General features: G+C 30.0%; 1 protein-coding gene across 9 annotated transcripts in view; it reads right to left on the reverse strand.

Moving 5' to 3' along the window:
• Window positions 1-3,803: 3,803 nt before the first annotated feature.
• The window catches only part of LOC143065183 (integrin alpha-9-like), a 64,066-nt gene continuing 54,464 nt past the window's right edge, over window positions 3,804-13,405 (reverse strand). For 2 of the 9 annotated variants that reach the window (XM_076238598.1, XM_076238602.1), the window contains 2 exons: window positions 13,215-13,255; window positions 7,616-9,280 (listed from right to left, as the gene is read on the reverse strand). In XM_076238598.1, the coding sequence (XP_076094713.1) occupies window positions 9,268-9,280; window positions 13,215-13,255 (54 nt within the window). In that variant the 3' untranslated portion in view covers window positions 7,616-9,267. Of the gene's footprint in view, window positions 3,954-7,615; window positions 9,281-13,214; window positions 13,256-13,405 lie in introns of those variants that run through there. The other 7 variants (XR_012975416.1, XR_012975417.1, XR_012975414.1 and 4 more) reach the window with 7 other exon arrangements.

Below are 13,405 nucleotides of genomic sequence, written 5' to 3' on the forward strand. Positions count from 1 at the left end.
ACAGTTATAACCGATGCTGAAAAGATCGAGATGTATGTTTAATGTGACGAACCAAGACGATTGCTGTTTCCTGTAGAGTGTTGATGCCAGTCTGTACCCAGCAAATAAGGATAAGTACACCCCACATTGGTTTATCATTACCAAGTGTAAATTGATAGGATTGCTGTAACAGAAGTCCGATTTTCTTCACCAGTTCCTCATATTGAGAAGATTAAGCAACAGAACACAACCATATCAAATAACGTTTTCGATATCGAAGAAGTGCTTTATAAAATTTACCCGTATAACATAGCCAGAAAATCTTCTGTCATTATATAAATTTGTTGTACGTGAGGAAAGGTGAAAATGAATCACATTATGTGAAAAATTTCAAAAAGTAGAATTTAAAACCCCAATGTAAAGATTTTTTCTGTTATCTTTGTCTCCAACTATATACAGAAAACAGAATATTACAGAAATGCTAGGAGCTGTGTAAACGGGTAGATCTCCAAAAGATTTCTCATTATATAATTTAAGGAATATTCGAAGACGCAAAGATACACTTTCTCCATTTACGCTGACTTTGAATCCTTCACCGGAAAAGGAGAAACCTGTGAAAAGAATCCTGAGATATCTAGCAAACCACTAGATACCAACAAATGAAGGCGTTTAGTTTCGGGAAAAATAAAATTTTCATTGAAGAGCGAAACAAGAAATCCGTAGTCATCTTTCGTGAACCTGACGTGATTGGAAGTTTCATTGATGCCTTTTAAGAATAGGAAAGAGATTATGAATATCATATCAAACAATGAACTAATGAAAGTCAATGAATTCGTTGAAATGTACGATGAAGCAAAAAAGTGCTACGCATGTCAAAATCCATTCAGCACCAAAAACAGAAAGGTCATAAATCACAATCACGTTACGATAGACGTCAATGGTACATCATGCAATGATTATAATTTGAAAATTAAAGTACCAAATCTCATTCCAGTCATTCACAACCAAAGGATTTTATGCTAATCTCATCTAGACGAAAATTGGTAAATACATTGCTATTCAGAATTCAGTCTTTTAGTGTTTGCTGTTTTATAGAGGTATTGTTATCAACTGATAATTTCACATTTATAGATACCTCATGCTGCTTCTTGAATTAAAAATAATAATTGTTATTTTTCTGCAAAAAAGTTTTTTTTTGTAAAAACAAAATATCTTGGAAGGAGCTAAAAACAGAAATAAAAAATGTTGTCTTGAATAACACCTTCAATCAACTATGAGTAGGGCAATAAGGTCCTAATTTGGCCCAAAAATGTCTGCAAATTTAAAAGTTATCATGCATATTCTTAAATTACTGAAACCTTAACTAAGGTACAAGGTATTCAGAAAAACAAAACAAAGGAGTAGGTCCGGTAAGGACCGATTTTGGCCTCAAATTTCAGGTTCATCTGACGACAGATTTTGACCACTTTTTAAAAACTTAAGTGTCTATTTCATATGATTCATTTAGTTTATATGAAAGATTTTAACTGATTATGTCATTAAAAACGATCCAATTCAAGCTCAGATATGAAAAATCTACGAAATATGCCAAAAATGTCACACGATGAACACGAATTCGGCCACTTTCGTTTTACACAAAAACCGTCTAAAATTTAACTAAAAGGCTAGAATTGTGAAGATTTCAGTACTTTAGCATTACTTAATGGTGATAGTACCCGATATATGTGCATTGTATTGTCAAAAAAAAAACCCATATTTATGTAGCAGAAGCATTCTACTGTCCAATAAATAACTAAAAGATTACATTTTCACAATTTTGTAAAACTGCTATATTTTGGGGCCAAATAGGGGTGTTAATGAACCTACTCCTTTGTCATTGAACAAGTTACTGTGGCAACAAATCATGACGTAATTAGCAAATTTTCTAAAATTTTGTGATTTTCCTCGTTTTTCATCAAATTTTAAGTATATTTTAGATTGAAAAAGTATGTCCGCACCCAAGAAACAACTTAATTTTTGGTGTGATTATTTCAATAGTTATAATAGATCTTTTGTTAAAATATTTTGTTGTTTCTTGGCAGCGCACGATATTTCAACAATGGAAATAAGATGGAGAACTGCAAAAATTCTGTATTTTTCATTGTTTTTGTGAAAACAGTAAATATTTTGACGTAATTGTGACGTCATCAGATAAAATCAATCTGTTTTTCATTTTTATATTTTTTGACGCAATGCATTTCTAAACATTATGTGCCAATTTGAAGTAGTTATCAAACATTTTATTTTCTTCGGCCAAATCCAGGCAGTAATGCCCTACTCCACTTTGAATAAAACCAAATGTTTTTATTGTTACTTTTAATGACATATGCAATCAAAGAAAGATACCAGAGGAACATTCAAACATAGTCATCAAACTTTATATTTTATTTTAAATTATTCTGTGAATGGAAATCCTCAAAGCTGAAGGTGTAAACGGTTGATGTCAGTGTTTTCCCTTTATGTATGCTCCTGTATCAAGTCTGTCTCATAGGAATACAGAAACAGAAAGTTTGAGCCAAATTCAGAACGTTTCACCGACTTGTCATGATTTTATTGGCCATTAATGATATCTGCTCTGTCACAAATGACCACGTATATATTCCACTTGTTGTTATCGCAATCTGAACTCTTTTCCAAATTGTGACATTACCGAATGCGACTTGCAAAGAGTAATACTAAAGATCCTACTTTTGGAGTAGGGACTTCTTATCCTCCTAGAGCACAATAGTTTACTCGACAGTCTTTAACTAGAACATCGAGCTTTCATTTCAAAGATTTACATTCGCTCAAGTCTATGGTTACAGTATTTTATTTTGGCGATATCATAACTATCATCTTAAAATTAAGAACTAGAGACATATAATAACTACTCTATAAAAGAGATGAATTTAATGTTCCTTTGGCAAACTTTACATTTCTATGTACCAATATTACGGTGATGCCTGCGTGAGATATATATATTTAGATGTTTAGCTAGTGATAAAACAAGGTTTAATCTATTATCATATACGTAACAAATGCCAGTACCAGGTCAGGAATATGACAGTTTACTATTTGTTGGATGTGTATAAGCTTTTTATTTTGCCATTTGTTAAGGAACTTTTCGTTCTGAGTTTTCCTAAGAGTTCATTTTTTTTTCTATTTCATCTTTTGATATGATATTCCACAGGTTGTGGTTCTTGTCAAGAATTCATTGATAGATGATTGCTGTTTAAAATAACAGATTATTTCAAATGGTAAAGTTGAAGTTATCCATTAGAAATTTTGACAAACACCATAAAGATTTGGATAACTGTTTTGGAATATCTGTATCTGTGCATCATGAATATGTTCCACTTGTTGTAGCCTACTTTTTACACTTATGAAGCACCTTATTAAGCACTGTCAATTGTGGTCGGTTTTTGTGTTCAATCATAGTTTGCTGAGTATTATTTTGTCGACTGTATCTTCTCCCCTTTTGATTAAATTATAAGATCATTTACTCAATCAAGTAAATATATGCTGCAATAAAATGTTGATATGGTAATTTTTGGCATAATTTTACTTTTGATCTTGCTTTTTGTAAGGGTTTCGTTATATCATAAACATTTTTAAATTATACGATATTATTTCTCTAACTTGTGTTGACAAAGGTAACTGCTGCCACATGCGAGATTTGTTTTGTAGAAAAATGCAATTGCACAATCACTGTTGTGAAATGTGATTTAATGAGCCAACAATACAATTGTGGAGTCTTTCTGGAGTATATCGTATGTCGTTTTAGCTGACATAAAACTAAACAACAATTTTATATCATATAACATTTTTAATAATATATAAAACATGAAAATACCATAAAATGGCCTATAAATGACTGACAATCAGTATGAACGGGTGATCAATGAAACAAACAAATGAAACAAACTATGAAATTAAAGCTTCAAACATCTCTAGAACTGAAAAAAAGAAAATAAAAATCCATTATTAAGTACGTTTAAGAATTTTAAACGTTTCTTCTTGATATAAAAAGGCATATTAGTTTGTCATAATTAAATTTGTAAGTAAAAATTACCACTCGGTACATACAGGTCGAATTAAGACGTATTCAATAACATATTTGTTGAATTTTTAGATTTATAGATTTAGATTTAAAAAGAATACTTAAGTTGAGAAACATGTACAATGAACAATATTTAATTCTAGCACTGATGAGTTTAGCTATATCTTAGACATGCATCACGCATTATTTATTAAACAAAAAAAAACTCTATATATTTTGTGCGTCCAAATGTACTTTCATAGAGAGCGCTCAAAAAATGGAAAGCCAGAGATGTAAAACACATGGAAACGCTAGGAGATATATGACCAAAAGGAGCCTAAAAAATAGTCAAATTTATCTAAGGCCAACTATGTAGCTTTTAAAACAATTTGGAATTTTCATCGGGGTAATTTTGGAATCAAATGAAAGCTTAAGAACTCGGGATCACTGTAGAACCATATTTAAAATTTTCTTTTGTTTAATTTAAAATAAATATGAATTATAATAATAGGATATATTGTCGCGCATGTCGTATGTTCACCACATGCACGAATCATTTTCTTTTTTTAATAACAGTACGATAAAATATATATATATATATATTACAAGAATGGTTCCATAGTACACGGATAACCCACTCGCACTATCATTTTCTATGTTCAGTAGAGTCAAAACTTCAATTTGGCATTAAAATAAGAAGGATCAAATCATAAGGAACATGTACGAATTTTCAAGTTGATTTGACTTCAAATTCATAAAAAAATACCTTGACCTAAAACTTTAATCTGAAGCGGGACATACACTCAATTTTGTCAATAAAACGGAACTATAAACAAATGTCATACTAGTGACAGGTGTAGTTATCTACAAAAAAAATTGAACCCACTATTGTCTTCGAAAAATACCCGAACCAAGTCAAGTAGATATGTTGTATTTTACTTGTTCTGTTGGTTGATACTATTAGGTCTTGTCAGCTTTTAGGGACTTTCTCCTTTATTAGTTCGTTATATTTGTTATTTTCTCATTTTCGTATTTTTCGTAATTTTCTTGTTTATATTTGAAGTTAAACCAATATGCCTTTATTTATCAACTAAATTCATGCAAAACAAAACTAAAAATGTAATTTGAATAAATAACAGAAAATATGTCTATAATAAAAAAAATATCATTAAAAAACTAATTGAAAAAAAAAACAAAAAACATAAAAAAAAAACATGCAACGAAAAGACTAGAAAACCAAATCTTTCTAACATTTACAAATAATAGAAATAAATTGTAGATGACATTTTATATGATTATGTGGTATGGTTACAGATGAGTTACGATGAAAAACTGTCGTAGTTGTATATTTAGGCTTAATTTTTAATTTCAAAGAGGCATAACTCTTAGAAAAAATAAATTGAACCATAATTGCAAGTCGATATGCACATACACATAGTATTTCCTTATCATCTACAAAGTTTCGCGAAATTCTGTTGTGTGGTTTCAGAGGAGATGCGATGATTGACGTACGGGGTAAAACTTTGTTCCTTGTATAATATATAGATGGTGTCAAATATGACATCACTTGGCGTTGAGGTTTTGACTAATTCGGATGTGTCTATTTTTTGTGTTGGATTTTGTCGGGTTATGTAATGTATTTCGGTTGTTTCCTGTAATTAGTTTATACTTCAGTTTTATCATGTATATCTTTTATATAGTCAATTTATAAAATTTACTGTTTGCAAAAGTATAAATTATTCTAAATAATAGGGATGTTCTGGTACCTAACAGAAAAGCCTGGCCGTTTTTGGCACAACTTTGTTGAACTTTTGGTCCTCAATGCTGTTCAACTTTGTACTTGTTTCGGCTTTCAAACTTTTGTATCTGGGTGTCACCAGTAAGTCTTGTGTAGACAAAATGCACTTCTGGCGTATTAAATTTTAAACCTGTTGCCTTTTGTTAGCTATTATTCGTGTGTTTCTTTAACAATTGTGTTCTTCTATTTATTTGTATTGTAGTCCTGTAATGTTGTGTTGTCATTTTAATGTTATATTTCACATGGCCATAAAAGAGGGAGGTTTGGCATGCCACAAAACCAGGTTCAACACACCATTTTTTTCTTTTAAAAAATGTCCTGTACCAAGTCAGGAATATGGTCATTGTTATATAATAGTTCCTTTCTGTGTGTGTTACATTTTAACATTGTTTCTTTTGTGTCCTTTGTTTCCTCTTATATTTAGTGTGAATTCACATTATTATAAGACGTGTCACGGTACTTTTCTATCCCAAATTCATGTATTTAGTTTTGATGTTATATTTGTTATTCGCATCAGATTTTGTCTAATCTTCGTTCGTTTCTGTGTGTGTTACTTTTCAATGTTGTGTCGTCATTTTCTTGTATTTAATGCATTTCCCTCGGTTTTGGATTATAACCTGGATTTGTTTTTGTCTATTGATATATGAGTTTTGAACTAGGGTATACTACTGTTGCCTTTATTCAGAACACACGAAATAAAAATAACACTATTTAGCTGGTGATCCCGAAACTATTTTTGATTCATCTTCGTCAGGAATGCTCAAACCCAAAAAATTGAAACCTAGGATGAAAAAGTACTAAAAGAAATGATACTACGTCGAAAAGTATGAATATGCCGTCAAACCCAAAGGAATAAGAAGTGGCACTCAAACTAGGGAAATGACGTAATACACCTTTAAAACACACTGAAGATTCACACCGTTCTATTTCACTGAAATAAGATATAAATGGCTAAGAAACAAACAGAAGGGATGGAATGCGCCGCTGAAACTCTGCAGGTAATGAATATTGAATACAAACATACTGTTAGTACTTATGGACAAGCTTCGGAATACATAAAAAGTTACAATTAAAATGATGTTGATACACATTGATATAATAATTGTAACATCTTTGCTATCACCATGAAGTTGAATTTTAAATATTTCCTCTCCTATAATCGTTATTTTCTAACATCTTTTAACAAATTATAGCATATATTTCTAAAGATTTATGAAAATCATGAAATCATGCAGCTGAGTGAAGGTAAACCAAGGATTTGTATAGTAATTAAACATATGAAAATAGTCTATGAAAAAATCCACCAGCTTTCAATCATTCCTACTGTACAAAACATTCAGTAAACAATGTTTAGGTCGTCATTATGATGAACTGAGACGATGAACTGAGACGATGATCTAATTCCAAATTTAGTTACATTTGTCTATTTGATTTCATCTCACAAAGTTGTTGTAACATTTTGTTTCAAACTTTACCATGTGCCTCATTTGAAATCCACAAGTTTAAGCTGGCGGATTTACCAATCGAAAGTTTTGATGGATGTTAAAATCATTTTTTTCGTTTTTGTATCAGGAATGTGACAGTTGTTTTTCATTCACATGATGTGTTTGAGCGTTTGATTTGATAAGGGATTTACTGTTTTGAATTTCCCGAGGGTTGGAAATCGGTATTTTTGTTATTCTACTTTCCCCATTCTTTTTTCTTTGGTAAATGTATGTAAATTTATAAAGTAATCTTTTCAAAATACCTTTATAATGACAAATGCAACTGAGTACTAGAACCATGCTTTGGATAGTTTTTATTAAATAATCTACATGCATACCTTCTTTAAACATTCTCATTCACAGCATCAATATACGTTTAAGTGTATTACATTCATGTACACAAAAACATATATTTCACATGCACATAACAACATGCAATTGTTCATTGTATATGTATAACATATCAGTATAAATCATGTGATTAGGTTAGTTGACAATCAATATTACATAGTGATAGAACAGCTCTGAATAATGACAAGGTGACTGAAAGGAATTATACCAAGACTTCATAATTTATTTGTAACCATATGTATAAATTTCTTTATATTTTGTTAAAAATATGATGTCAGAAATAAAATAACCAAAATGTTGATAAAGAGGACATTTAATTGTAATAATACCCCAAAAGATTTATTGCATTCTTTTGGATCTTAACAATGTTTTGCTTCAGCCAATAGTTATTTGTTTCAGGTTTCATAACAAATTTTAAACTAGAAACTATTCCCCTAATACTAGCATACTAACACTAGCGTCTACTTTTTAATTATATTGTTTCTATAAAAAAATATATCAAAACACACTGGGCAACATTGTCAATATTTATAACTGTTACTAATAAATATGATGCTGTGCACAACTCCCATCATTTTCAGACAAGACTTTATATAATAGATCTGTGTTATTACAGGCAACATGGCAAGTTTCCATATCTAGATGGAATGTGTTATTCCAGGCAACATTTCCTATATAGATTTTGAGCACTTTCCAAGATAAAAAAGAATACTGAAATACCTGTTTTGTAGATAAATAACAATTAATATTTTCACTTCAAGTGGTATCATGAGGTATCTATAAATATAAAATCATCTATTAATTACAACTCTCTAAAAACAGCAAAGAATCAATAACTAAATCATGTATAATAGCAATGCAAATTGTAAATAATGTCAAATAATTAATTTTACAGATTATACAGGAAAGAAAGAAAAATGTAAATTTTCCCCATGGTTTTATAATATTTGTATACACCTTTGTTGTTGTTTATACCTTTGTTGTTGTATACACCTTTGTTGTTGTATACACCTTTGTTGTTGTTTATACCTTTGTTGTTGTATACACCTTTGTTGTTGTATACACCTTTGTTGTGCACACAAAAAGGATATCACTTTACTACAAATCTGACTTCTTAAACATCAAAGTATACAGTAGGACTAATCACTGTTCCTGTTCATTCAGTTTGGATACTTAGCTACATAAGATATTGTACTCTACTGCAACACAGACAGTATGGTAAAAATTAAGACAAATCAATAACAATGATGGAATGGTTTAAATGATTGGAATTAGAGGATACAAAATGAATACATCACTGATTATCACACTATATTCATACAATAACATTGGAAAAAATAAATGCATTAAACAAACTTAAAAATTTAATTCTAGCATACTAGATTGTTCCATGTATGTCAATCTATTTTGCTTACCAGTTATATATATACAAAATCTGCTTTCGTTTATAATAATGATAAACAGATTGTAAGCTTAGAAACAAAATACTCAACAAAAAAACTTATAATACAAAGTCTGATTCCTGTCAGTATTTTTCCATTTCAAGTTTTAAGACTGCTATTCAAGCTTTATTAAATTCCCTCAGTGGTTAGGTAACTTTAAAGATCAGTACTGTAACAATAAATCACAATAATTTTAAAATTCAATATAACAGAACTTGAAGCACCAGAAAATAACTTTAGCAAAACTTGTGTGCCCTATATAAGCAAGTTCATATTCCACACTTTATATGATATGAAACTCATTTTACTATTATGTACATAAATTATTTAACATAAATATTGTTTGAATAGAATGCCCAATTTGTTATGAAAAACATATATTTTTTTTAATTACTTTTAAGATATTTCAGTAATTTAAATATGTGAATTGTACAATAGAACCAATGAATTACTATATGTATTACTAATGATCCAGGGATTTCTGATTAATGTGCAGCACTAGTTAAAATTGGTCAGAACAACAAATTTACAAAAGAAAATCATACATGGTTGGAGAAGTATATAAATAAGCTGCTATTAGAATTATTCAAACTATCAGGAGTATTAGCTGTATAAAGACCAAAAAATAAATATGATTTTGTTTTTTAACTATTATTATTCAAAGCATTTATTTAAATTCAAATTCAATATAAGTAGCCTGGTTTTTACAATTATAAACACCACTGATATCAGTGCCTTGCAAGACCTGTGTGTCCGTATGCATACAACCTTTAATTTAGTAAAAGAAATGTGTTTGTTTTGTTTTTTTTTGCTTTGTTATGATTAAATGAGTTAGGCCATTTGAAACTGATTTTATAGATTGTTCTTATGTTGTGCTGTAACACCACTCTTTAACCTGACTACATTCTTTAGTATGTATCTTTTCTTTCAGACAAGAGACTTTGAGTCAACTGGGTGGTAATGAAATTGGCTGATCATGCCCCTTCATATGTCTTTTAAGATATAAACAACAGTTCTGATACAATTGTCTTCTTGCTATAAGAATGTATGATAGGTATAAATTTGTTCTGAAATAACAGTATATCAGTAAAATGATATAGACATTTTTTTTTTTTTCATGAATGATGTCAAACCTATTTCTATTTAACTTTTTACCCATACATACAAAATATTCCATTAATTAAAAAGTTTAAAAAAAACACATACTTGTAGGGAATTATGCTGTTTAATTTATTTTCATATTTTATAATTTTATAGGCAAAAAAAACATGAACAATGAAAGGACCCAATATTTCAAAACATTTTCTTTTGCTTTTGGTCTCTGATGGTTTTAGCATAATAAAAAAACTCCTTTTGTAAAGTGGAATCATACTTCATGGAATTGAATTTAGTGGAATGACTCGAAACTACTTGTTGTTTACAAATTTTAACAATGGTTAAAAATGTTAAAGATTATCTTTGTGTTAATACAATCGAACAGCACAAGAGCATGAAACAATTTTTTAATATCTTTGTGTTAATACAATCGAACAGCACAAGAGGTCCGAGACCACAATTGTCGTCCCTTGATTTTCGTTGTTCACGAATATAGTCCCTAGTGTTAACAGTGGGTTACTTGCCAATAATTTTTATACCCCTTCCAAATTTATTTCTCCATGTTTAATGCCTCAAATTGTAAGTAGGGGGGTAAAATTACACTGTAAAAAAATTTGGGTCCAGAATTTTACAGGAAAGTAGTGATTTGGTCCAGCTGAAAAAGGTTAAAAATTAGCACTTCGGAAGCTGTCAAAAGATTTCAAGACACCCTAAACACAAAATTGTCCATATTTTGAGTTAGAGGCGATGAAGTTTTCTATAATTTTGATATAATTTGTCCCAAAAGTAGTACAACACACTGTAAAAATTTCATTGAGAAAGCGCAGGTGGGATTTTTTTAATTTTCATTTATGTTCTAAAAGAAATGCACTACGAATTAATTGTGTTCTCGGACCTAAGAGGTGAAGTCTGTAAATATAGAATCTGTACTTTGGCAACTTCCCTAAATGATTTGGTGGTGTCAATTAGTCAAATATCTTGAAACTAAAGGATTAAAACTTTTATTTTATAGAATTTCTGCAAAAATGACCAATTTTGGCATTTTATGGTCAAAATAGGCATTTTACAGCTTTTTCAATATTTATGCATACATGGCATCCTGACTTTCTATCTGACAGGTTTTCATGTGTCAATACTTGTGTTTCTATGCCTTTATCTAGTTCTTTTACTTGTATATGAACTCAGAATCTACAGAAAAGAAGATTATCTCAGACAATATGTACAAAATGTGTTGTATAAATGACCCTTGTCTAACGCCCCGTTTGGATGAAGTCAAAAGTGGGGTTCTTGGTACATAACATTTGAAGTCCACAATAAAGACCTCACTAAATTTGTATCAAAAGCACTTTACAATGTCTATTGTACCTGTTCCATCTCACATGATATCTTTCTTTTCTTCTGTAGGATAGCAAGTGGTTTAAATATAAGCCTGTTGAGACTAAAATTGCATTCAAGTTTTTCATTAAAAAGGCAAAAATCTTTGTATCAGACCATACTGTCTGTAAGAAAAGTTAATTGCAAGAGCCTGTTTGTGCTCAGATTTGTTGTATCATGTCACATGAGTATAGAAATGATAAAAAAAGACACATTTTTTTATTTCTTATAGCCTCAATATGCATTTTTAATGTAAATATGTGGCACGGCCTAAATTTACCCTTATTTTTTTCCAGTCTTACTTGGCTTAAGACCCTTTTAAACTAATATGATATGTTATTTGTGACTTTTCTATCCATTTTAAGTACATTCAATACATATGTAAGGATTATTTATAACCAAAAAGCTTCACAAATTTAAAATTGCTGGAAAATATTACATCTTCATGTAAGGCACCCTTTCATTGAAAAACCTCAATTTTTAGGCCCAGGCTGATATAAATTTGACTTTTGAATAATTATGCTAAGTCTGATAAATCAAATGAGTACTCTATTGCTTTTAGTACATAATAAATGATATATTAGAGCATTTGAAAAGTATTTTTTTGCAATATTTTAATTTTCAAAGCCCAAAATGTTGATAGTTGAAATTATTCAATTTTAACTTCAAAATTTAACACGCAAAGATGAGTATAGAATTTAACATATTGTCTATAATATATATCCTATTGTTATGAAACTTTGCAAGCAGTGTTATAATTTATTAAGCTTTGGTCATACCAAGTTTTTTTAAGATTTGTCAACTCTTTCTATCCTATTAGGTCCGAGACCACAATTGTCGTCCCTTGATTTTCGTTGTTCACGAATATAGTCCCTAGTGTTAACAGTGGGTTACTTGCCAATAATTTTTATACCCCTTCCAAATTTATTTCTCCATGTTTAATGCCTCAAATTGTAAGTAGGGGGGTAAAATTACACTGTAAAAAAATTTGGGTCCAGAATTTTACAGGAAAGTAGTGATTTGGTCCAGCTGAAAAAGGTTAAAAATTAGCACTTCGGAAGCTGTCAAAAGATTTCAAGACACCCTAAACACAAAATTGTCCATATTTTGAGTTAGAGGCGATGAAGTTTTCTATAATTTTGATATAATTTGTCCCAAAAGTAGTACAACACACTGTAAAAATTTCATTGAGAAAGCGCAGGTGGGATTTTTTTAATTTTCATTTATGTTCTAAAAGAAATGCACTACGAATTAATTGTGTTCTCGGACCAAGAGCATGAAACAATTTTTTAACTGTATATAATATATCTGTTATAACTCATTTGAGAATGTTGGAACTCATAGCAATTGAGACTAAGTAATGCTTGTAATATTTTGTAGACTAAAACCTAAATGATATCTCAAGGTCAACTATATACAGGTACCTATATTAGATTAAATCAATTCATTTGACAGTTCACCTTTCAAATAAGTGCCCAACATTTAAAAAAGTGCTGAATAGTTCTATGAGAGAGTAGCAAAGATCTGCCAATCAACACCAAATTCTAGCACAAATCTATGCAAAAAGCTTATTTGATAAGCAAATTTGTTAAAGCAAATTCTAATATCTCTCAAAAAACAACTAAACAACTTACCACCAAACCTGTACATCACTGGCACACACTGAATCATTTTTCTATATTCATAAATAAACTAGTGCAATAAAATTAATATAGCATGCTAGATTAAAACACACACAAAACGCAAGCTGTATTCTATCAAACACATCAAACATAGACTGGACAACAACCTTAATATGGGCATCATAAAGACAATCTTAACAACC

This window comes from Mytilus galloprovincialis, chromosome 2 (assembly GCF_965363235.1).
Source record: "Mytilus galloprovincialis chromosome 2, xbMytGall1.hap1.1, whole genome shotgun sequence".
NCBI classification, from domain to species: Eukaryota; Metazoa; Mollusca; class Bivalvia; order Mytilida; family Mytilidae; genus Mytilus; species Mytilus galloprovincialis.